Source organism: Oncorhynchus tshawytscha, linkage group LG13, assembly GCF_018296145.1.
Source record: "Oncorhynchus tshawytscha isolate Ot180627B linkage group LG13, Otsh_v2.0, whole genome shotgun sequence".
Classification (NCBI taxonomy): Eukaryota; Metazoa; Chordata; class Actinopteri; order Salmoniformes; family Salmonidae; genus Oncorhynchus; species Oncorhynchus tshawytscha.
This window is the reverse complement of record NC_056441.1, coordinates 14,709,501-14,735,800: the sequence shown is the minus strand read 5'-3', so window position 1 is coordinate 14,735,800 and position 26,300 is coordinate 14,709,501. Positions and strand designations below refer to the sequence as shown.

The 26,300-nt window shown below is 45.1% G+C and overlaps 1 protein-coding gene across 3 annotated transcripts in view; it reads left to right on the top strand.

The window, feature by feature from the left end:
- Positions 1-25,946, top strand: part of LOC112259968 (cyclin-dependent kinase 6) — an 81,509-nt gene extending 55,563 nt beyond the window's left edge. For 2 of the 3 annotated variants that reach the window (XM_042295221.1, XM_042295220.1), the window contains exons 7-9: positions 24,733-24,783; positions 24,876-25,011; positions 25,158-25,946. In XM_042295221.1, coding sequence (XP_042151155.1) covers positions 24,733-24,783; positions 24,876-25,011; positions 25,158-25,307 — 337 coding nt within the window. In that variant the 3' untranslated portion in view covers positions 25,308-25,946. The remainder of the gene's footprint in view (positions 1-24,732; positions 24,784-24,875; positions 25,012-25,157) is intronic. The other variant, XM_024434688.2, reaches the window with a different exon arrangement.
- The last annotated feature ends 354 nt before the right edge of the window (positions 25,947-26,300 follow it).

Sequence of the window (26,300 nt, the reverse complement as noted above, 5' to 3'; positions counted from 1 at the left end):
TCAGGCTAGGCCCCTTAGTTCCAGTGAAGGGAAATATTAACGCTACATTGTGCAATGACATTCTAGACAATTCTGTGCTTCCAACTTTCGTGCAACAGTTTGGGGAAGGCCCTTTCCTGTTTCAGCATGAAAATGCCCCCTTGCACAACGCGAGGACCATACAGAAATGGTTTGTCAAGATCGGTGTGGAAGAACTTGACTGGCCTGCACAGAGCCCTGACCTTAACCCCATAAAATACATTTGGGAACGAATTGGAACGCAAACTGCAAGCCAGGCCTAATCTCCCAACACCAGTGCCGACCTCATTAATGCTCTTGTGGCTGATTGGAAGCAAGTCCCCGCAGCAATGTTCCAACATCTAGTGGAAAGCCTTCCCAAAAGAGTGGAGGCCGTTACAGCAGCAGAGGGTGGCCCATCTCCATATTAATGCCCATGATTTTGGAATGAGATGTTCGAGGAGCAGGTGTCCACATACTTTTGACCATGTTGTGTATCTCTGACCACAGGTACAGAAACCCATGGGCACTTTTTGCAATGTTGATCTCCAGACTAGAGGTCGACCGATTATGATTTTTCAACGCTGATACCAATACCGATTATTGGAGGACCAAAAAAAAGCAGATACCGATTAATTGGCATATTTAAAATAAAAAAAGTTTTTTAAAATATATATATTTGTAATAATGACAATTACAACAATACTGAATAAACACTTATTTAACTTAATATAACACATCAATAAAATCAATTTAGCCTCAAATAAATAATGAAACATGTTCAATTTGGTTTAAATAATGCAAAAACAAAGTGTTGGAGAAGAAAGTAAAAGGGCAATATGTGCTATGTAAAAAAGCTAACATTTAAGTTCCTTGTTCAGAACATGACAACATATGAAAGCTGGTGGTTCCTTTTAACATGAGTCTTCAATATTTCCAGTTAAGAAGTTTACGGTTGAGGTTATTATAGGAATTATAGGAACTATTTCTCTCTATACCATTTGTATTTCATATACCTTTGACTATTGGATGTTCTTATAGGCACTTTAGTATTGCCAGTGTAACAGTATAGCTTCCGTCCTTCTCCTCGCCCCTACCTGGGCTCGAACCAGGAACACATCGACAACAGCCACCCTTGAAGCATCGTTACCCATCACTCCACAAAAGCCGCGGCCCTTGCAGAGCAAGGGGAACAACTACTCCAAGTCTGAGTGAGTGACGTCGCCGATTGAAACACTATTAGCGCATACCCCGCTAACTAGCTAGCCATTTCACATCGGTTACACCAGCCTAATCTTGAGAGTTGATAGGCTTGAAGTTATAAACAGCTCAATGCTTGAAGCATTGTGAAGAGCTGCTGGCAAAACGCACTAAAGTGCTGTTTGAATGAATGCTTACGAGCCCGCTGCTACCTACCATCGCTCAGTCAGACTGCTCTATCAAATATCAATTCATAGACTTAATTATAACATAATAACACACAGAAATACAAGCCTTTGGTCATTAATATGGTCGATCCGGAAACTATAATTTCGAAAACAAAACGTTTATTCTTTCAGTGAAATATGGAACCATTCCGTATTTTATCTAACGGGTGGCATCCATAAGTCTAAATATGGCTGTTACATTGTACAACCTTCAATGTTATGTCATAAATATGTGCAATTCTGTCAAATTAATTAGGGTCTTTGTTAGGAATAAATGGACTTCACACAGTTCGCAACGAGCCAGGCGGCCCAAACTGCTGCATATACCCTGACTGCTTGCACAGAACGCAAGAGAAGTGACACAATTTCTCTAATTATAATAAATTGATGTTAGCAGGCAATATTAACTTAAAATATGCAGGTTTAAAATATATACTTGTGTATTGATTTTAAAGAAAGGCATTGGTGTTTATGGTTAGGTTTGGTGCAACGACAATGCTAAATCATCACCCGTTTGGCGAAGTAGGCTGTGATTCGATGAGAAATGAACAGACACCGCATCGATTTATATGCAACGCAGGACAAGCTAGATAAACTGGTAATATCATCAACCATGTGTAGTTAACTAGTGATTATGTGAAGATTGATTGTTTTTTAGAAGTTTAATGCTAGCTAGCAACTTACCTTGGCTTCTTGCTGCCCTCGCGTAACAGGTAGTCATCCTGCCACGCAGGCTTCTCGTGGAGTGCAATGTAAGGAAGGTGGTTAGAGCGTTGGACTAGTAACCGGAAGGTTGCAAAAACGATTCCCCAAGCTGACAAGGTAAAAATCTGTCATTCTGCCCCTGAACAAGGCAGTTAACCCACTAGGCCATCATTGAAAATAAGAATGTGTTCTTAACTGAATTGCCTAGTTAAATAAAGGTGTGGGGGAAAAAATCTGCCAAATCGGTGTCCAAAAGTACAAAAGATTAATCGGCCATTCCGATTAATCAGTCGACCTCTACCCCAGACCTAGTGCAGTGATTTCATAAAACTGGAAAAGTAAAATGTACTCAAAAACGACTGTCAACTGCATTTATTTTTAGCAAACTTAACATGTGTAAATATTTGTATGAACATAACAAGATTCAACAACTGAGACATAAACTGAGCAAGTTCAGTGAGACATGTGACTAACAGAAATGGAATAATGTGTCCCTGGACGAAGGGGGGGTCAAAATAAAAAGTAACAGTCTGGTGTGGCCACCAGCTGCATTAAGTACTGCAGTGCATCTCCTCCTCATGGACTGCACCAGATTTGCCAGTTCTTGCTGTGAGATGTTACCCGACTCTTCCATCAAGTCACCTGCAGGCTCACAGACATTTCTGGGGGGATGCCCCTAACCCTCACCCTCCGATCCAACAGGTCCCAGACGTGCTCAATGGGATTGAGATCCGGGCTCTTCGCTCGCCATTGCAGAACACTGACATTCCTGTCTTGCAGGAAATCACGCACAGATCGAGCAGTGTGTCTGGTGGCATTGTCTTTGCTGGAGGGTCATGTCAGGATGAGCCTGCATGAAGGGTACCACATGAGGGAGGAGGATATCTTCCCTGTAACACACAGTGTTGAGATTGCATGGAATGACAACAAGCTCAGTCCGATGATGCTGTGACACACCGCCCCAGAACATGATGGACCCTCCACCCCCAAAACCGCTCCCGCTCCAGAGTGCAGCCCTCGGTGTAAGGCTCATTCCTTCGACGATAAACGCGAATCCGACCATCACCCCTGGTGAGACAAAACCGCGACTCGTCAGTGAAGAGCACTTTTTGCCAGTCCTGTCTGGTCCAGCGATGGTGGATTTGTGCCCATAGGCGACATTGTTGCCAGTGATATCTGGCGAGGACCTGCCTTACAACAGGCCTACAAGCCCTCAGTCCAGCCTCTCTCAGCCTATTGCGGACAGTCTGAGCACTGATGGAGGTATTGTGCATTCCTGGTGTAACTCGGGCAGTTGTTGTTGCCATCCTGTACCTGTCCCGCAGGTGTGATGTTTGGATGTACCGATCCTGTGCAGGTGTTGTTACATGTGGTCTGCCACTGCGACGACGAACAGCTGTCCGTCCTGTCTCCCTGTAGCGCTGTCTTAGGCATCTGACAGTACGGACATTGCAAATTATTGCCCTGGCCATATCTGCAGTCCTGCATGCTCCTTGCAGCATGCCTAAGGCACGTTCACGCAGATGAGCAGGGACCCTGGGCATCTTTCTTTTGGTGTTTTTCAGAGTCAGTAGAAAGGCCTCTTTAGTGTCCTAAGTTTTCAGAACTGTGACCTTAATTGCCTACCGTTTGTAACCTGTTAGTGTCTTAACGACCGTTCCACAGGTGCATGTTCATTAATTGTTTATGGTTCATTGAACAAGCATGGGAAAGTGTTTAAACAGGGTCCTGAAAAAGGGACATTTATTTTTTTCCTGAGTTTATAAAGTTTGAAAAGTAAGGGATAGTGCATTTATGAGTTACATGAAAAACCCAACTGCTGTATGTTTTTCATGGAATTACTCGACTTCGGGATTTCCTCACTAATATTGACTGGAAATATGATTTCTACTGGTACAGTTTTTGTCAGTTTGGTTATCAATAAAATTCTGCCACAGTTGGCTGTGGTTGCAGGCAGCAGAGGATTCACTTTCTTGATATAGGTATTTGACAGTTAGTGGTGTAACATAATTCTTCTACTGAAATCCCAAGCTGTTCAATCCTCCCTCACATCAGTAAAATAAATGCAATGATAAAGAGTCAAGTTGCAGCCTCTTTCTGTAATGTATATTTCTTTGCTGTAGGGTTTACTTATATATTACTGTTTTGTGTTTGTGATGCATATGAGAGAGAGTCACTGGTGTAAAAGAGAAGCGGTCAATAGTAGTGCACTAAATAGGAAATAGGATGCCATTTGGGACACAATCATTGTTGTGGTTAGGGAGCAGTGCCAACAGGTCTGTAATTTATGTTTCCTTTCCCAACCGTCTGTCCTTACAACGAGACACACGTCTCCCCCTCTCACTAACGACGGATATGTGTGTGTGTGTGTGTCCGTTCATTATGGTGTGGATGCGTGCATGTGTTTGGCATGTGTGTGGCGTGTGTGTGTGTTTTTTACAGTACGTGTGTGTTTTGTACAGTGTGTGTGTGTACAGCACATGTGTTTTGTACAGTATGTGTGTGTGTGTGTGTACAGTACATGTGTGTGTGATTTGTACAGTATGTGTGTTTTGTACATGTGTGTGTGTGTATGTTTTGATTTTCCCGCTGTAGCCCGATGACTGATTATGGCTGATAATTCCCCATTGTCCTGGAGAGGATGTGGTGGGCTGTGTTTTCCCATAACACTGATGTCACAGGCAGAACACTGAGGACGGACAAATGGACCGATGGGAGGGAGGAGAGGACAGATCTCTGTCTTGGGATGACGATATCCTGTCTCTGTCACGTCCTGACCATAGAGAATCCTTATTTTCTATGGTGGAGTAGGTCAGGGTGTGACTGGGGGGTTAGTCTAGTTTATATTTTCTATGTGGGGTTCTAGTTTTGTTTTCTATGTTGGTGTTTGGTATGATTCCCAATTAGAGGCAGCTGGCTATCGTTGTTTCTAATTGGGGATCATGTTTAAGTAGAATTTTTCCACCTGTGTTTTGTGGGATATTGTTTATGTGTAGTTGCATGTCAGCACTCCATTGTCGTCATGTTTCGTTGAGTCTTTATTGTTTTATTGTGTGGTTCACTTATTTCTAAGAGAAGATGTGGAACCCAGATAACGCTGCACGGTTGTCCGAGTATGCTTCCAACGATTATGACAGAATATCCCACCACAATGGGACCAAGAAGCATGCCCGGGAGGAGATGGCAGCCTGGTCTTTGGAGGGGATCGAGGAGAGAATATCCTGGACTTGGGAGGAAGTCTTGGCAAGACACGAAAGCCTGCCGTGGAAAGAGACGCAAGGAGAGAAGGGAGGACAGCGACGACGCCGGGGTTCGCTGCCAAAAGACAGACCGGGGGCACATGGGGTGGTCGGTGGAACCGGGGAGTGAGCCAGAGCCTGTGTGGGAGTCGATAGAAGAAGGTAATGAGAGATACCGGAGTATGCTGCAGCGCAGGCGCCTTCTCAGCCCGGCACCATCTGTGCCAGCTCTACGCACCAAGTCTCCAGTATGCCTTCTCAGCCCAGCACCATCTGTGCCAGCTCTACGCACCAAGTCTCCAGTATGCCTTCTCAGCCCGGCACCATCTGTGCCAGCTCTACGCACCAAGTCTCCAGTATGCCTTCTCAGCCCGGCACCATCTGTGCCAGCTCTATGCACCAAGTCTCCAGTATGCCTTCATAGCCCAGTACGTCCTGTGCCAGCTCCTCGCACTTGCCGTGCGAAGTGTGTTAACTTCTTGGTTACTGGGGGGCAGTATTGAGTAGCTTGGATGAATAAGGTGCCCAGAGTAAACTGCCTGCTACTCAGCCATAAAAGCTAGAATATGCATATAATTTGTATATTTGGATAGAAAACACTCTGAAGTTTCTAAAACCGTTTGAATGATGTCTGTGAGTATAACACCGATGTCCAGGCCAGGGCCAGTGTCCAGTCCCGCTCCATGGCAGAAGTCTTCCTCTGCACCGATGTCCAGGCCAGGGCCGGTGTCCAGTCCCGCTCCATGGCAGGAGTCTTCCTCTGCACCGATGTCCAGCCCAGGGCCGGTGTCCAGTCCCGCTCCATGGCAGGAGTCTTCCTCTGCACCGATGTCCAGCCCAGGGCCGGTGTCCAGTCCCGCTCCATGGCAGGAGTTTTCCTCTACACCGATGTCCAGCCCAGGGCCGGTGTCCAGTCCCGCTCCATGGCAGGAGTCTTCCTCGGCATCTAGGACCAGTCCAGACACAGTGTTCAGCCTGGGTCCATGGCTGGATCTGCAGGATGAGCGGGTGCTTCGGCCCGCACCAGAGCTACCACCGACATTAAACACCCCCTCTAACCCTCCCTTTTGGTTTCAAGTTTTGCGGCCGGAGTCCGCACCTTTGGGGGGGGGGGCGGGGTATTGTCACGTCCTGACCATAGAGAGTCCTTATTTTCTATTTTGGAGTAGATCAGGGCGTGGGGGGTTAGTCTAGTTTATATTTTCTATATGGGGTTCTAGTTTTGTTTTCTATGTTGGTGTTTGGTATGATTCCCAATTGCACGTTGGTCCGAGTATGCTTACAACGATCGTGACAGTCTCTCTCCGACAGCATCCTGAGTGATATTGCAAACCCTGTGGCTATGTCCCATAATAGGGCTCTGGTCAGAAATAGTACACTATTATATAAGTAATAGGGTGCCATTCAGGACATGACCAATGTTTCATGTAGTTGGGAATTATCATGGTCATTGAAGAGGAATTATCATGGTCATTGAAGGGGGAATTATCATGGTCATTGAAGGGGGAATTATCATGGTCATTGAAGGGGGGAATGATCATGGTCATTGAAGGGGAATTATCATGGTCATTGAAGGGGAATTATCATGGTCATTGAAGGGAATTATCATGGTCATTGAAGGGGAATTATAATGGTCATTGAAGGGGAATTATCATGGTCATTGAAGAGGAATTATCATGGTCATTGAAGGGGAATTATCATGGTCATTGAAGGGGAATGATCATGGTCATTGAAGGGGAATTATCATGGTCATTGAAGGGGGAATGATCATGGTCATTGAAGGGGAATTATCATGGTCATTGAAGGGGAATTATCATGGTCATTGAAGGGGAATTATCATGGTCATTGAAGAGGAATTATCATGGTCATTGAAGGGGGAATTATCATGGTCATTGAAGGGGGAATGATCATGGTCATTGAAGGGGAATTATCATAGTCATTGAAGGGGAATTATCATGGTCATTGAAGAGGAATTATCATGGTCATTGAAGGGGAATTATCATAGTCATTGAAGGGGAATTATCATAGTCATTCAAGGGGGAATTATCATGGTCATTGAAGGGGAATGATCATGGTCATTGAAGGGGGAATTATCATAGTCATTGAAGGGGAATTATCATGGTCATTGAAGAGGAATTATCATGGTCATTGAAGAGGAATTATCATGGTCATTTATCATGGTCATTGAAGGGGAATTATCATGGTCATTGAAGGGGAATTATCATGGTCATTGAAGGGGAATTATAGTCATTGAAGGGGAATTATCATAGTCATTGAAGGGAATTATCATGGTCATTGAAGGGGAATTATCATGGTCATTGAAGGGGAATTATCATGGTCATTGAAGGGGAATTATCATGGTCATTGAAGAGGAATTATCATGGTCATTGAAGAGGAATTATCATGGTCATTGAAGGGGAATTATCATGGTCATTGAAGGGGAATTATCATAGTCAATGAAGGGAATTATCATGGTCATTGAAGAGGAATTATCATGGTCATTGAAGGGGGAATGATCATGGTCATTGAAGGGGAATTATCATGGTCATTGAAGTGGAATTATCATGGTCATTGAAGGGGAATTATCATGGTCATTGAAGAGGAATTATCATGGTCATTGAAGGGGAATTATCATGGTCATTGAAGGGGAATGATCATGGTCATTGAAGGGGAATTATCATAGTCATTGAAGGGGAATTATCATGGTCATTGAAGAGGAATTATCATGGTCATTGAAGGGGAATTATCATAGTCATTGAAGGGGAATTATCATAGTCATTGAAGGGGAATTATCATGGTCATTGAAGGGGAATGATCATGGTCATTGAAGGGGAATTATCATAGTCATTGAAGGGGAATTATCATGGTCATTGAAGAGGAATTATCATGGTCATTGAAGGGGAATTATCATAGTCATTGAAGGGGAATTATCATAGTCATTCAAGGGGGAATTATCATGGTCATTGAAGGGGGAATGATCATGGTCATTGAAGGGGGAATTATCATAGTCATTGAAGGGGAATTATCATGGTCATTGAAGAGGAATTATCATGGTCATTGAAGAGGAATTATCATGGTCATTGAAGGGGAATTATCATGGTCATTGAAGGGGAATTATCATAGTCATTGAAGGGGAATTATCATAGTCATTGAAGGGGAATTATCATGGTCATTGAAGGGGAATTATCATAGTCATTGAAGGGGAATTATCATGGTCATTGAAGGGGGAATTATCATGGTCATTGAAGAGGAATTATCATGGTCATTGAAGAGGAATTATCATGGTCATTGAAGGGGGAATGATCATGGTCATTGAAGGGGGAATTATCATAGTCATTGAAGGGGAATTATCATGGTCATTGAAGAGGAATTATCATGGTCATTGAAGGGGGGAATGATCATGGTCATTGAAGAGGAATTATCATGGTCATTGAAGAGGAATTATCATGGTCATTGAAGGGGGAATGATCATGGTCATTGAAGGGGGAATTATCATAGTCATTGAAGGGGAATTATCATGGCCATTTGAAGAGGAATTATCATGGTCATTGAAGGGGGAATGATCATGGTCATTGAAGGGGAATTATCATGGTCATTGAAGAGGAATTATCATGGTCATTGAAGGAAACTCAGGAAAATATATTGGTTGTCCACGCCAAACCTGTAATTGTAACCAGCTCCATAGCGATTCTCTTTTACTCTCTAACTTCACTCCAGTCAGACAGAACTTATTTACAGTGTATCTGACAATGGATACGTTCATAGATTGACCCATAGATGGATCAGAGATGGATCTTAGATTAGAGCATAGATTGGACCATAGATTGGATGTGATCATGACCATGTATAGTCCCCGTAGTCTGTCTTACTCTCCGTCTCGCTCCCTACCTCTCTCTCTGTCTCGCTCTCTTTATCTCAATCTCTTTGTCTCTCTCTCTTTATCTCTCTGTCGCTCTCTCATCTCTCTGTCTCTCTCTCTTTATCTCTCTTTACCGCTCTCTCTGTCTCAGTCTCTTTATCTCAATCTCTTTGTCTCTCTCTATCTCTGTTGCTCTCTCATCTCTGTCTCTCTCTCTCTTTATCTCTCTTTACCTCTCTCTCTGTCTCGCTCTCTTTATCTCAATCTCTTTGTCTCTCTCTTTATCTCTGTTGCTCTCTCATCTCTCTGTCTCTCTCTCTTTATCTCTCTTTACCTCTCTCTCTGTCTCTCTCTTTATCTCTGTTGCTCTCTCATCTCTCTGTCTCTCTCTCTCTTTATCTCTCTTTTGTTTAAGTCAAATTTCTACACATTTCAATGGAAAGAGATATTATCTATGACATCGTCAACATTAGGAGCGTTGCTTTAGCAGCTGTGTGCATGGCTGCATACGTGCATGAGTACGCCGGTGGCGTACATCAGTTTCATTGGGCCGCTGCGACTTCCTACAATTCAAAATATTTTGCCATATGCTGAGAGAATTTTGTATTTTAAAAGTTTATTTCCTGCTATTCTACACATTTTTCAATGTGGCTGAGAGAAGCAGTTTTACAGCAAATCTTTTGTATTTCAAAACATTTCTGCCATGTGGCTTATGACCTGTTCATATGCTACCTGGGGGGTGCCAGTGGCGTGCATATATGCTTGTGTGTGTGTGCGGTTTTGTGCGGTTTTGTGCGGTTTTGTGCGTGTGTGTGTGGTTCAGAGCCCCAAGTTGTGATCAGGAGAGTTATGAAGGGAGCAGAAAAACATCATCCATTTAATGACCTGAGGGGGAAAAAAATATTCAATGTGTTGTTGTAGGTTTAACCTTCACCTGGGAAATTACTTTATGACATTTAAATGTTGGCACCAAAAACATTAAGGTCTATCGTGGTTTGACAGTAGCTTGGTAGATTTAACTACACCCACCCATGGCTTAACCTTTTGTGTCCCAAATGGCACCCTATTCACTATATAGTACATTACTTTTAACCAGAGTCCTATTGGGGGGAATAGGGTGCCATTTGGGATGCAGGCCCTTCCTCACAGTACCTTACTAACACATCAATGAGTGTTCTGACAATGCTACTCTAACTATGCTAACACACCTATGGCTCTCTTCACACTATTCACCTGTAATCACACTCACACTGACTCACTAACACACCTACAGTGTGTGTGTGTGTGCGTGTGTGCATGCATGTGTGTGTGTGTGTGTGCATGCATGCGTGTATGTGTGTGCGTGAATGCATGCATGTGTGTGTGTGTGTGTGTGTGTGTGAGTGAGTGATGACAGTAGAGGCTAGGTGGGGGCACTTGTGATTCTCCCTGTGACACAATGAGCCGTAAAAGCATGTGTGTTCAGGACCTGGCTCCTGGCCAACTCTGCCTGGTGGTAGACGATAGGCCCTTTGATGTCTATGAACAGCACCCCTCATTCTCTCTAGCTCTCTCTCTCTCTCTCGCTCTCTTTCACTCTGTCTGTCTGTCTCTCTCTCTCTCTCTCTCTCTCTCTCTCTCTCTCTTTCACTCTCTCTCTCTCTAGCTCTCTCTCTCTCTCTTTCACTCTCTCTCTCTAGCTCTCTCTAGCTCTCTCTCTTTCTCTCTCTCTCTCTTTCACTCTCTCTCTCTCTCTAGCTCTCTCTCTCTCTCTCTCTCTTTCACTCTGTCTATCCTGCAGGTTATTAAGGTGGCTTTTTTTTAAAGGCCACCTGTTACAGATTAAAGGGCACCTGGGAACTGCCTCTGACTGAGAGAGAGAGAGAGAGAGAGAGAGAGAGAGAGAGAGAGAGCTAGAGAGAGAGAGAGAGTGAAATGTAATTATAGTTGGATAAATGCCATGGACTTATACAGGAAACTACCATCTACATCAAAACCTTCAAACCAATTCAACATTTCTTACCTAAAACCTTGATTTTTGGACAAAATTACCTGAATGGACTATTACTACTACCAAGGACTATTGAGAAAAAACTTCTAACAAACCAAAACCTGCAGAAGAAACAACCTGGAAACACAAAACTGGGTGAGTAATGTTCAGTCTGAACCTACTTTCTGAAGACAAAAAGTAAAAGACAATCATCTCTAGGTAATTGTGTTATATAAAGCTAAGTAAGTAAGTATACTGAGCTACCAAGCTGCTAGGAAAGAACAGACTGGCGGCAACTTCAATTAGCACTGAAGTGTGAAGTGAGAGGTGTGAAAACTCTTGAGCCTAACAATGGCAGCAGAGTTTAACAGCCTCTCCCACCCAAATGCAGAGACATTTGAAGCCCCCTGCGCCATGCCGTATCCCTGTACAGATGTCATCACAGTACAGTAGCCCTTGACTATTAAAAATAACACTGCACGGAATAAGTACAAAAAAATGCTCCTCAAGGACATTCCAGAGACTCCAGGACAGTTTGAAGAGGTGTGACCAGACTCACTCAGGATGGGGCAGTCGTCACCGAGAGAGAGCTTTTCCTGCTGTGCTCTCTCTTAGATCCCATACAAGTCCTGCTGGAACTGCTTGAGGATGCCCTGCACCATTACTGTCCCAGACTTGTACACGTTGACAGAGGTTGTTTCAATGTTTGCTGGCTGCCACATAGAGGGGAACGTAAGCAACTTAATTCCCACACAGGCCATCCTCTGGCACAGTGCTATAAGAACACACTACCCCTATGTCAAGAGAGAGGGTATTGGCCCAGGGTGGAAACTCAATACTAGACATTGAGGAAATTGAAACATCCTCTGGCACAGTGCTATAAGAACACACTACCCCTATGTCAAGAGAGAGGGTATTGGCCCAGGGTGGAAACTCAATACTAGACATTGAGGAAATTGAAACAACCTCTGGTGCAGGGCATCCTCAAGCAGTTCCAGCAGGACTTATGGGATCAAAGAGAGAGCACAGCAGGAAACGCTCTCTCTCAGTGACGACTGCCCCATCCTGAGTGAGTCTGACCACGCCTCTTCAAACTGTCCTGCAGACGAGGATAGTCCCCCCTCCAGCACTGAACACACCCAAGTCCCACAACTGCACTGCTCCTCTATCATTGAGAGGGATCCATTCTCAGAGCTGGAGAGAGACATGGTGGTCCACACAATCCAGACAGAACACACCCAAACACAACGTTCTCCAACACACAAGTGGTTATCTCCACCCTGCTACCACAAAAAGATATTCACCTTGTCACCATACAGCGGGTGAACACAAGCATTTCCAGGGACTGTGCCTCAAAACCTAATGTCTACCTGGCCCTCCACCCTGGACTTGAACACCTTTTACGACCAGGTCCACCTCTACAAGGCAGCAATCCCAACTTTTGCCAGGACCCTGAAGGACGTCACCCTGAACCGCAGCCCCAGCACCTCACACAGGACCCTCACTGACCTGCAACACCCCCTCCTGAAGGACCTGCACCGAGAGAACCCACACCAAGAGGACCTACACCCAGACCAAAGATTTACCAGCCACACCCCAACCTGCTGTGTGACCACATTAGAGACACATATTTACTACAGATTATACAGACCCACAAAGCCTTTGAAAACAAAATCCAACATTAATAAACTCATATCTGTTAGGCGAAATACTGCAGTGTGCAATCACAGCAGCAAGACATATGACCTGTTGCCATGAAAAAAGGGCAACCAGTGGATACTTAAGAACTACAGTACATGGAAATCACAGGGCAGATATCATCAAATTAGAAATATTTAAATACAGTCATTCAAAAATAAACATTAGTGATATTTTTGGTACAGTTAGTAGTTTTACTCACATTCACATGACTGGCAGCTACTGTAGTATGTCAATACCACCACATTCAGTAGACAGAGAAGTCCCCAGTCTCTCACTGTTGACTGTTGTCCTCCACCACCATTACTCTACTGTAGTAGACAGAGAAGTCCCCAGTCTCTCACTGTTGACTGTTGTCCTCCACCACCATTACTCTACTGTAGTAGACAGAGAAGTCCCCAGTCTCTCACTGTTGACTGTTGTCCTCCACCACCATTACTCTACTGTAGTAGACAGAGAAGTCCCCAGTCTCTCACTGTTGACTGTTGTCCTCCACTACCATTACTCTACTGTAGTAGACAGAGAAGTCCCCAGTCTCTCACTGTTGACTGTTGTCCTCCACTACCATTACTCTACTGTAGTAGACAGAGAAGTCCCCAGTCTCTCACTGTTGACTGTTGTCCTCCACTACCATTACTCTACTGTAGTAGACAGAGAAGTCCCCAGTCTCTCACTGTTGACTGTTGTCCTCCACTACCATTACTCTACTGTAGTAGACAGAGAAGTCCCCAGTCTCTCACTGTTGACTTATCCTCCACTACCATTACTCTACTGTAGTATGTCAATACCACCACATTCAGTAGACAGAGAAGTCCCCAGTCTCTCACTGTTGACTGTTGTCCTCCACTACCATTACTCTACTGTAGTAGACAGAGAAGTCCCCAGTCTCTCACTGTTGACTGTTGTCCTCCACTACCATTACTCTACTGTAGTAGACAGAGAAGTCCCCAGTCTCTCACTGTTGACTTATCCTCCACTACCATTACTCTACTGTAGTAGACAGAGAAGTCCCCAGTCTCTCACTGTTGACTGTTGTCCTCCACTACCATTACTCTACTGTAGTAGACAGAGAAGTCCCCAGTCTCTCACTGTTGACTTATCCTCCACTACCATTACTCTACTGTAGTAGACAGAGAAGTCCCCAGTCTCTCACTGTTGACTGTTGTCCTCCACTACCATTACTCTACTGTAGTAGACAGAGAAGTCCCCAGTCTCTCACTGTTGACTGTTGTCCTCCACTACCATTACTCTACCGTAGTAGACAGAGAAGTCCCCAGTCTCTCACTGTTGACTGTTGTCCTCCACTACCATTACTCTACTGTAGTAGACAGAGAAGTCCCCAGTCTCTCACTGTTGACTGTTGTCCTCCACTACCATTACTCTACTGTAGTAGACAGAGAAGTCCCCAGTCTCTCACTGTTGACTGTTGTCCTCCACTACCATTACTCTACTGTAGTAGACAGAGAAGTCCCTAGTCCCCAGTCTCTCACTGTTGACTGTTGTCCTCCACTACCATTACTCTACTGTAGTAGACAGAGAAGTCCCCAGTCTCTCACTGTTGACTGTTGTCCTCCACTACCATTACTCTACTGTAGTAGACAGAGAAGTCCCCAGTCTCTCACTGTTGACTGTTGTCCTCCACTACCATTACTCTACTGTAGTAGACAGAGAAGTCCCTAGTCCCCAGTCTCTCACTGTTGACTGTTGTCCTCCACTACCATTACTCTACTGTAGTAGACAGAGAAGTCCCCAGTCTCTCACTGTTGACTGTTGTCCTCCACTACCATTACTCTCCTGTAGTAGACAGAGAAGTCCCTAGTCCCCAGTCTCTCACTGTTGACTGTTGTCCTCCACTACCATTACTCTCCTGTAGTAGACAGAGAAGTCCCTAGTCCCCAGTCTCTCACTGTTGACTCATCAAAGGTTTCCCCCCAAATGCTTCCATCTTTTATTCATAGCTTTTTGAAGAAAGAAAAATCTAGTTTCACACTGACTGACACACACTGACAGCCCTGTAAGTACAATTTGTTTCAGGAATTTGAGGCAAATATCATGCAAGTCTGCATCTGCATGGTTTAGATGGAAAAGTGAATGACACAGAGAGAGGTGTTGACATTCCGCTAATGTAAAGGTTGGACGTGTTATGTTAATGTAATCAATGCAGGAGGGGACTCATATCCTTGTTTACGTTCTCATAGTGCGCTGGCACATTGACACACCAAAATCAAAGGCATAACCTCATACGTACACACACACACAGATTTCACTCACAGACACACGTGCACATGAACATACATGCACTCCCTCCCAAACTCACACACACATAATCTCACTCTTCCACACACACATAGTCTCACTCTCCCACACACACATAATCTCACTCTTCCACACACACACAATCTCACTCTCCCACACACACATAATCTCACTCTCCCATGCACACATAGTCTCACTCTCCCACACACACACAATCTCACTCTCCCCCACACACATAATCTCACTCTTCCACACACACACAATCTCACTCTCCCACACACACATAGTCTCACTCTCCCACACACACATAGTCTCACTCTCCCACACACACATAATCTCACTCTCCCATGCATACATAATCTCACTCTCCCACAGACACAGAATCTCAGTCTCCCACACACACAGGCAGGCAGATACACATTCCAGAGGTTGTATGGAATGTGGGACAGAATGGTTGGCCCAGTCCTATCCCTATATCACCTCCCTGTCTAGTCCTGGTAGTCTCCTGACTGTGTAATTATGTTAAACCCATTTTCTCCCCACAGTCACCTGGCACTACCTTGTCATGTCTGCACCTTTATGTAATGTGTTCCTAATGTTTCCATTTTGTATCTCCCTTCCAGACCACTATATCCAATCCTTTCTCCAAGGCCTTACCTCCATATTCACCTCCATCCAAACCCTTTCCCCATATTCCTCTGTGTGTGTGTTCATGTTCCTCTGTGTGTGTTCATGTTCCTCTGTGTGTGTTCATGTTCCTCTGTGTGTGTTCATGTTCCTCTGTGTGTGTGTGTTCATGTTTCTCTGTGTGTGTTCATGTTCCTCTGTGTGTGTTCATGTTCCTCTGTGTGTGTGTGTTCTCTGTGTTTATGTTCCTCTGTGTGTGTCCATGTTCCTCTGTGTGTGTCCATGTTCCTCTGTGTGTGTGTGTGTGTGTTTATGTTCCTCTGTGTGTGTCCATGTTCCTCTGTGTGTGTGTGTGTGTGTTCATGTTCCTCTGTGTGTGTGTTCATGTTCCTCTGTGTGTGTGTGTGTGTTCATGTTCCTCTGTGTGTGTTTATGTTCCTCTCTGTGTGTGTGTTTATGTTCCTCTGTGTGTGTTTATGTTCCTCTCTGTGTGTGTGTTTATGTTCCTCTCTGTGTGTGTGTTCATGTTCCTCTGTGTGTGTTTATGTTCCTCTGTGTGTGTGTCTATGTTCCTCTGTGTGTGTGTTCATCTTCCTCTGTGTGTGTGTTCATGTTCCTCTGTGTGTGTTCATGTTCCTCTGTGTGTGTTTATGTTCCTCTGTGTGTGTGTCTATGTTCCTCTGTGTGTGTGTTCATCTTCCTCTGTGTGTGTGTTCATGTTCCTCTGTGTGTGTTCATGTTCCTCTGTGTGTGTCCATGTTCCTCTGTGTGTGTGTCTATGTTCCTCTGTGTGTGTGTCTATGTTCCTCTGTGTGTGTGTCTATGTTCCTCTGTGTGTGTGTCTATGTTCCTCTGTGTGTGTGTTCATGTTCCTCTGTGTGTGTCCATCATCTTCATTTCCTCATTGCATTCTGACCGATACTCCATGGTGGCAACAGAAATCCTAAACCAGCCAGTCCTTCAGAAAACTTCCTCATACAGTCCTTCATTTTATAAGTTTGTGTGTGTATGTGCGTGTGTGTGTGCCTGTGTGTTTGTTTGCAGTGTCAGCCCTGTGAGAAGCCAGTCATCCATTCAAACCAGCAAACCACTCCTGGTTTAAAAATGGACCTCTTGGAAATATCTCTCATGCTTGTTTTGGCATGATGACATTGTTTTAGGTGATGTTTTCCATCTAAAGGCAGAGAACTGGTTTGGTCTGATCTTTATGGTTCAACCCTCAGACTCTCAACATGCCCACCAAGTATTTGACGCATTACAGTAACAGCATACAGGAATACCCCGTGTAGTGAGCCATTGAGGTAGGTGTGGTTAGAGGGGGTGTATTGGTCAGGATGGCATCTACTTGGTGAAATAGGGCATAGTTCAGTTCCAACATTTTTTATGCTAGGTTTGTATAGAATGCTATGGAGCACCCTTAACCTGTCAAAGTATGTGACAACATAATTGCTGTCACTGTAAAATGTGCAAACTACCATCAAATCGTTCTGCCTGTGTCTAATATTCAATGTCTTGTAGGGGAAATGTGGGTGTTCAACTATGCAAAGGTTACAGCAGTTTTTCTGTTCAGTGAAGTACTGTAGCTACAGAGTAAAGAAATAACTACACCATCACTACCTCATTTCACAACATGCTGCATTACATTGACAGAGTACTCTCTCTCCTTCTCTCTCTCCCTCTATCCTTCTCTCTCTCCTTCTCTCTCTCCTTCTCTCTCTCCTTCTCTCTCCCTCTCTCAATCCCAAGGAGCAGTGCAGTCATGACTTATCCATGTGTAATTACTGTTAAAGAACTATGTTTGCAGTGGTACTGTGTGTTATTTTGTCAGTCATTGCATGATAGCACATGAGAAGTGAAGTGCCTTTGAGCACATTCTCTCACGACAGAGAGATTCTTTGCCTCTTTGAAGGCTGGAGCGGAGGGTTTAGGTTTATATTGCTCTCCCAGCTAGTCTCTGTTAGAATGATTCAACCGTTCTTTCACACAATACGGCACAGCTCGCCCACCCCCTACCTACCACCGCACAGGCACACACAGACACAGACACACACACACACACACACACACACACACACACACACACACACACACACACACACACACACACACACACACACACACACACACCAGAAGGCCCACAGAGAGCTAAGGCAGACACACACACACACACACACACACACACACACACACACACACACACACACCAGAAGGCCCACAGAGAGCTAAGGCAGACACACACGGCTGAGAGATAAATAGGCTTTTTTTCTCCCCGTTGTTTGGTTGGGAGCAGCGGTCGTTTGAGCTGAGAGCCTGTATGTGGGAATGAAGACTGTTGGAATTTGTGTGGGTGCCAGGGGAAGCATGCCCGCCCACGGCCGTCCAGGACGGCCCAAAGCCACAGGAACCACCAGCAGGCCTGCTCCTTCCCTTCATCCCCAGCCTCTCCACCTCCTCCCTCCCTCTTCTCACACACGGTAAAAAAAAAAATGTAGGCCCAAACATAGCTCCAACCTGAGAAAACATATGCAAAAATGTAGTCAACTTAAAATTATGCATTTGCTCACATTGTCTCACATGTTTATTCAACTAGAAACTATCAGGGCATCTTATCTAAAAAAAAAATGGCTGCAGAACAACTTACACAAATACTGCTTTTTCAACTTACATATTTGACACACTATACATGATTACATTGTGCATTTTCATTTATACAGTAATTAACATTTCCTCACTTAGGATTTGAACTCTCAACCTCCTGGTTCGTAGTATTCCAATCGTCCAATTGATTTCCCCTGTATTGCTACACTTGACACTTCCAAGTAAATATCAGCTCTGTTAAAAATACACTCAAGAAAACTATTTGATTAATAGTGATAGTGATTAAGGAGTACCATTAAAACAGAGTAATATGTCCCACCAACATTAGACAACTATACAGAAAAAGTCAATCAAATAATTGATGAGAGAATAGCCAGATGAACTGATATTTGTCACAGGCATGGTGGCATTGCAGGAAAATTGAAATGCTGTGAACCAAGAGGTTGTGAGTTCAAATCCCAGTTGAGGACATGTTGAATAATAATGACAGTATAAATGAACATGCACAATGTAATTATGTGTAAAATACTGTATGTAAGTTGAAAACATTAGAATTAAGTATGGGACAACACATTTTTTTTTTTGGTAGTGTCGAGTAAAACATAATCCTGTGGAACCAGTTACTCAAGAATACTTATTTTTTTACAGTGCAGACTTAACGCTGCTGGGCCTTGAGCATGCCTTCCTCCCATGTGCTGCTGAAACAGTCCTCTGTACTCTCTTGTCTGCTCCGCTAGTATCTATTTATCCTGCTACTGGTCACTATTACTCCTGCTTAGATGTATAATTTACAACTAGTATATCACCATCGGTATTTATATATTCCTGCTACCAGTCATTTCCATCCTTCTTTACATGTACATCCGCCTATCACGCCTGCACTGACACGCTGACACACTAACACCCTCACACACACACACTCACCACCACACACCACTTATGCTGCTGCCATACTGTTTACTATTATTATTATTATTTCTCCTGCTACCAGTCACTTTCTCCGAATCCCCCTCCTACATGTCCATAGCTACAGTTGAAGTCGGAAGTTTACATACACTTAGGTTGTAATCATTAAAACTCGTTTTTCAACCACTCCACAAATTTCTTGTTAACTTCTTGCGTCGAGCCATCCCGGATCCGGGATCGTGAATACAGCCTCAAGCTCATTACCATAACGTTAACTATTCATGAAAATCGCAAATGAAATGAAATTAATATGCTAGCTCTCAAGCTTAGCCTTTTGTTACAACACTGTCATCTCAGATTTTCAAAATATGCTTCTCAACCATAGCATAGCAAAACAAGCATTTGTGTAACAGCTAGCGCAGCTAGCGTAGCATTTAGCTTTAGCATCAGCAGGCAACATTTTCACAAAAAACAGAAAATCATTCAAGTAAAATCATTTACCTTTGAAGAACTTCAGATGTTTTCAATGAGGAGACTCTCAGTTAGATAGCAAATGCTCAGTTTTTCCTGAAAGATTATTTGTTTAGGAGAAATCGCTCCGTTTGGTGCGTCATGTTTAGCTACGAAAAAAACCTGTATCCAGGAGTGTAATTATCCCCGCAGCTCATTAGCATAACACAACGTTAACTATTCATGAAAATCACAAATGAAATGAAATTAATATGCTAGCTCTCAAGCTTAGCCTTTTGTTAACAACACTGTCATCTCAGATTTTCAAAATATGCTTCTCAACCATAGCAAAACAAGCATTTGTGTAACAGCTAGCGCAGCTAGCGTAGCATTTAGTGTTAGCATCAGCAGGCAACATTTTCACAAAAAACAGAAAATCATTCAAATAAAATCATTTACCTTTGAAGAACTTCAGATGTTTTCAATGATGAGACTCTCAGTTAGATAGCAAATGCTCAGTTTTTCCTGAAAGATTATTTGTTTAGGAGAAATCGCTCCGTTTGTTGCGTCACGTTTGGCTACCAAAAAAACCTGAAAAATCACTCATCAAAACGCCGAACTTTTTTCCAAATTAACTCCATAATATCGACTGAAACATGGTAAACGTTGTTTAGAATCAATCCTCAAGGTGTTTTTCACATATCTCTTCATGATATATCGTTCGTTGAAAGCCTCCTCTCTCCTCTGAATCACTGGATGACTGCGTGCAGCTTGTAGATTACGCACCAATTTAGACAAAGAACACCGGGCGGACCCCTGGTAAATGTAGTCTCTTATGGCCAATCTTCCAATGATATGCCTACAAATACGTCACAATGCTGCAGAGACCTTGGAGAAACGATAGAAAGGGCAGGCTCATTCCCGGCGCATTCACAGCCATATAAGGAGACAATGGAAAACAGAGCCTCAAAAATTCTGCCTGGTTGAAGTTTCATCTTGGTTTCGCCTGTAGCATGAGTTCTGTGGCACTCACAGATAATATCTTTGCAGTTTTGGAAACGTTAGAGTGTTTTCTTTCCAAAGCTGCCAATTATATGCATAGTCGAGCATCTTTTCGTGACAAAATATTGCGCTTAAAACAGGCACGTTTTTTAATCCATAAATTAAAAGAGCGCCCCTTATATCCAAGAAGTTAACAAACTTGTTTTGGCAAGTCGGTTAGGACATCTACTTTGTGCATGACAAGTAATTTTTCCAACAATTGTTAACACTTATAACATTTACATACACGAAGTAGACTGCGCCTTTAAACAATTTGGAAAATTCCCGAAAATTATGTCTTGGCTTTAGAAGCTTCTGATAGGCTAATTGACATCATTTGAGTCAATTGGAGGTGTACCTGTGGATGTATTTCACGGCCTACCTTGGCTTGACATCATGGGAAAATCAAAAGAAATAATCCAAGACCTCAGAAAAAAATTGTAGACCGCCACGAGTCTGATTCATCCTTGGGAGCATTTCCAAATGCCTGAAGGTACCACGTTCATCTGTACAAAACAATAGTACGCAAGTATAAACACAATGGGACCATGCAGCTGTCATACCGCTCAGGAAGGAGATGCTGTCACACCCTGACCATAGTTTGCTTTGAATGTTTCTATGTTTTGGTTGGTCAGGGTGTGATCTGAGTGGGCATTCTATGTTGGATGTCTTGTTTGTCTATTTCTATGTCTGGCCTGATATGGTTCTCAATCAGAGGCAGGTGTTAGTCATTGTCTCTGATTGGGAACCATATTTAGGTAGCCTGGCTTTCACTGTGTGTTTGTGGGTGATTGTTCCTGTCTCTGTGTTTTGCACCAGATAGGGTTGTTTTTGGTTTTCCACATTTATTGGCTTTGTTAGTTTATTCATGTCTAGTGTCTTTATTAAAAAACATGAATAACCACCACGCTGCGTTTTGGTCCGCCTCTCCATCACCTAAGGAAAACCGTTACAAGATCACCCACCACAACAGGACCAAGCGGCGTGGTAACGGGCAACAGCAGCGAAAAGAGGAATGGACATGGGAGGATGAGTTGGATGGTAAAGGACCCTGGGCACAGCCTGGAGAATATCGCCGCCCCAAAGAAGAGCTGGAGGCGGCGAAGGCGGAGAGGCGCTGGTATGAGGAGGCGGCGTGGATGGAAGCCCGAGAGTCAGACCCAAACATTTATTGGGGGGGGAACACAGGAAGTGTGGTGAAGCCAGGTAGGAGACCTGCGCCAACTTCCTGTGCTTACCGGGGGGCTGGAGAGACCGGGCAGGCACCGTGTTATGCTGTGAAGCGCACGGTGTCCCCAGTGCGGGTGCATAGCCCGGTGCGGTACATTCCAGCTCCGCGTATCGGCCGGGCTAGAGTGGGCATCGAGCCAAGTGCCATGAAGCCGGCTCTACGCATCTGGTCTCCAGTGCGTCTCCTTGGGCCGGCTTACATGGCACCAGCCTTGCGCACGGTGTCCCCGGGTTCGCCTGCATAGCCCAGTGCGGGCTATTCCACCTCGCCGCACTGGCAGGGCAACCGGGACCATTCAACCGGGTAAGGTTGGGCAGGCTCAAGAGCTCCAGTGCGCCTGCACGGTCCGGTCTATCCGTCACCACCTCCACGCACCAGCCCTCCGGTGGCAGCCCCCCCCGCACCAGGCTGTCTCTCCGGCTCATCCTTACAGAGGCTCCCGCCTGTCCAGCGCTGCCAGAGCCTTCCTCCTCTCCAGCGCAGCCGGAGTCTCCCACCTGTTCGGCGCTACCAGAGCTCCCGCCCCTCAGTCCAGAGACGCCAGAGCTACTCAGTCCAGCGCTGCCAGAGCCTTCCTCTCCAGCGTTGCCGGAGCTTCCTGTCTGCCCAGCGTTGCTGGAGCTTCCCGTCTGCCCAGCGTTGCCGGAGCTTCCCGTCTGCCCAGCGCCATCTGAGCTTCCCGTCTGCCCAGCGCCATCTGAGCTACCCGTCTGCCCAGCACCGTCTGAGCCACCCGTCTGCCCAGCGCCGCCTGACCCACCCGTCTGCCCAGCGCCGCCTGAGCCACCCGTCTGTCCAGCGACGCCTGAGCCGCCAGTCTGCCCAGCGCCGCCAGTGCCGCCAGTCTGCCAGGGGCCGCCAGTCAGCCAGGTGCCGCCAGTCAGCCAGGGGCCGCCAGTCAGCCAGGGGCCGCCAGTCAGCCAGGGGCCGCCAGTGCCGCCAGTCAGCCAGGGGCCGCCAGTCAGCCCAGAGGCGCCAGAGCCCCTCAGCCAAGAGCCCCTGCCCCTATGTCCAGAGCCTCCGCCCCTCTGTCCAGAGCTTCCGCCCCTCTGTCCAGAGCTGCCCCTCAGTCCAGTGGGGTCATTTAGAGGGGTCGCCGTGGTTAGGAGGCCACGGAAGCAGACAATAAGGCGGACTAAAACAATGGTGAAGTGGGGTCCGCACCCCGCACCAGAGCCGCCACCGCGGACAGACGCCCACCCAGACCCTCCCCTATAGGTTAAGGTTTTGCGGCCGGAGTCCGCACCTTTGGGGGGGTACTGTCACATTCTGACCATTATTTCCTTTGTTTTGTATTTATTTAGTATGGTCAGGGCTTGAGTTGGGTGGGCAGTTTATGTTTGTTTTTCTATGTTTTGGGGTATTTCTATGTTTCGGCCTAGTATGGTTCTCAATCAGAGGCAGGTGTCATTAGTTGTCTCTGATTGAGAATCATACTTAGGTAGCCTGGGTTTCACTGTGTGTTTGTGGGTGATTGTTCCTGTCTCTGTGTTTTGCACCAGACAGGGCTGTTTTTGGTTTTCCACGTTTATTGTTTTGTAGTGTTCGTGTTTATCTTTGTTTATTAAACATGAATCAATATAATCATGCTGCGTTTTGGTCCGCCTCTACTTCACCCCAAGAGAACCGTTACAGATGCGTTCTGTCTCCTAGAGATGAACGTACTTTGGTGCGAAAAGTGCAAATCAATCCCAGAACAACAGCAAAGGACCTTGTGAAGATGCTGGAGGAAACCGGTACAAAAGTATCTATATCCACAGTAAAATTAGTCCTATATCGACATAACCGGAAGAAGCCACTGCTCCAAAACCGCCATAAAAAAGCCAGACTACGGTTTGCAACTGCCCATGGGGACAAAGATCATACTTTTTGGAGAAATGTCCTCTGGTCTGATGAAACAAAAATAGAACTGTTTGGCCATAATGACCATCGTTATGTTTAGAGGAAAAATGGGGAGGCTTGCAAGCCAAAGAACACCACCCCAACCGTGAAGCACGGGGGTGGCAGCATCATGTTGTGGGGGTGCTTTGCTGCAGGAGGGACTGGTGCATTTCACAAAATAGATGGCATCATGAGGGAGGAAAAGTATGTGGATATGTTGAAGCAACATCTCAAGACATCAGTCAGGAAGTTAAAGCTTGGTTGCAAATGGGTCTTCCAAATGGACAATGACCCCAAGCATACTTCCAAAGTTGTGGCAAAATGGCTTAAGGACAACAAAGTCAACGTATTGGATTGGCCATCACAAAGCCCTGACCTCAATCCTAAATATGCAGGCAGAACTGAAAAAGCATGCGTGAGCAAGGAGGCCTACAAACCTGACTCAGTTACACCAGCTCTGTCAGGAGGAATGGGCCAAAATTCACCCAAATTATTGTGGGAAGGTTTATATACACTGTACTTGAGCATGTGACAATAAAACTGGAACTTGGTCACAACAGCCAGGAAAGCCAATTCTTTACAGTAGAACCGATTGAGGGTTGGACTGGTTATGTCCGTTATCAATGATGTCTGCACAGTAGGAATGTGTTATTTTGTGTTGAGGGGATGGAGACAGCACGAAGGCTGCTTGTCACACCACCACAGCTCCCATGGATTTATGAAGGACAAATTAGAATTGATGAAGTTGAACTTGGGATCTTTAAAAAAAAAACTAATTTATCTAATTCATTGAACACAGTTTGTTATTTCATCTTCAGTTATATTGACATGTGCTCTTCTTCTCCCAGACCTTTGTTTCAAGGAAACTCAGATGTTGATCAGCTGGGCAAGATTTTAGAGTAAGTACCATGTTGTACGTCATATTTACAGTTTTAACATTGTTATTATGATGATGACGGTAATGATGACGACGATGATGATGATCCTTCAGTGTGGTCGGGGTTCCCTCGGTGGAGGACTGGCCCCAGGAAGTAGCCCTACCACAGAGTGCCTTCTCCCCACGACCCCCTCAGCCAATCGGAGAACTTGTCCCTGACATGGATGAGCTGGGGAAATCCCTTTTACTCGTGAGTATCAGACACACACACACACACTCACTCAAAAATACAGTACATACTGTTTCAAATGGATTTGTCTGAAAGGAATGAAACTCACACTTTTTTCTTTTTGTTAAGGAAAATGTTATAATAATATATTTGTTTTCTCCATGCAGCAATTCCTGGCTTTTAATCCCTCCAGAAGGATATCAGCATTTGCTGCTCTGACCCACCCCTACTTCCAGAGTGTGGATAGTGACACTAAGAGTGTGTACGCCCAGCCCATTGGCAGCAACAAGCCCACCCTGGAGGAGAGAGCTGCCTGACAGCCCCCTGGCCCAGGACTGGACTGGCCTGACAGAGAGGGAGAGAAAGAGAGGGATGGACACAAAGACTGAGAAAGAGAGCAATAAACAGAGACATTTGATTCCAAAAGGCAACCGTGCTGTCTTCCACAATTTACCAATTTGAATGCTGCTTTTTAGGATACTTTTATTAAAAAAAGTTTAAACAATGCAAGGACCCCTGAAGCTGAGATGTACTGCCACCAGAAGAGAACCTCTGGATGTCCAGGAGCTGCTGCCTCTTGTCTCTCCTTCCTTAGCTTGAGAAGAGGCTCCTCGGTGGGGGAACACCAAGCACCAAGGGTAGGTCGGCATGGACCTCACCTGGAGCTCACCTTCACAACAACCGAGAGAGATGACACACGTACACACACATTTTAATCCAATGCAGGAGGACCTCACACACTGCCTAGTGCTACTTCTGGTCCATAGATATCACTGCCACCTACAGGTTGTCCTGTGTTACTGCAGGCCAGAGCAGGATTTCTGATGGGCTTCATCTTATCAAATCAAATCAAATTTATTTATATAGCCCTTCATACATCAGCTGATATCTCAAAGTGCTGTACAGAAACCCAGCCTAAAACCCCAAACAGCAAGCAATGCAGGTGTAGAAGCACGGTGGCTAGGAAAAACTCCCTAGAAAGGCCAAAACCTAGGAAGAAACCTAGAGAGGAACCAGGCTATGTGGGGTGGCCAGTCCTCTTCTGGCTGTGCCGGGTGGAGATTATAACAGAACATGGCCAAGATGTTCAAATGTTCATAAATGACCAGCATGGTCGTATAATAATAAGGCAGAACAGTTGAAACTGGAGCAGCAGCACGGTCAGGTGGACTGGGGACAGCACGGAGTCATCATGTCAGGTAGTCCTGGGGCATGGTCCTAGGGCTCAGGTCCTCCGAGAGAGAGAAAGAAAGAGAGAATTAGAGAGAGCATATGTGGGGTGGCCAGTCCTCTTCTGGCTGTGCCGGGTG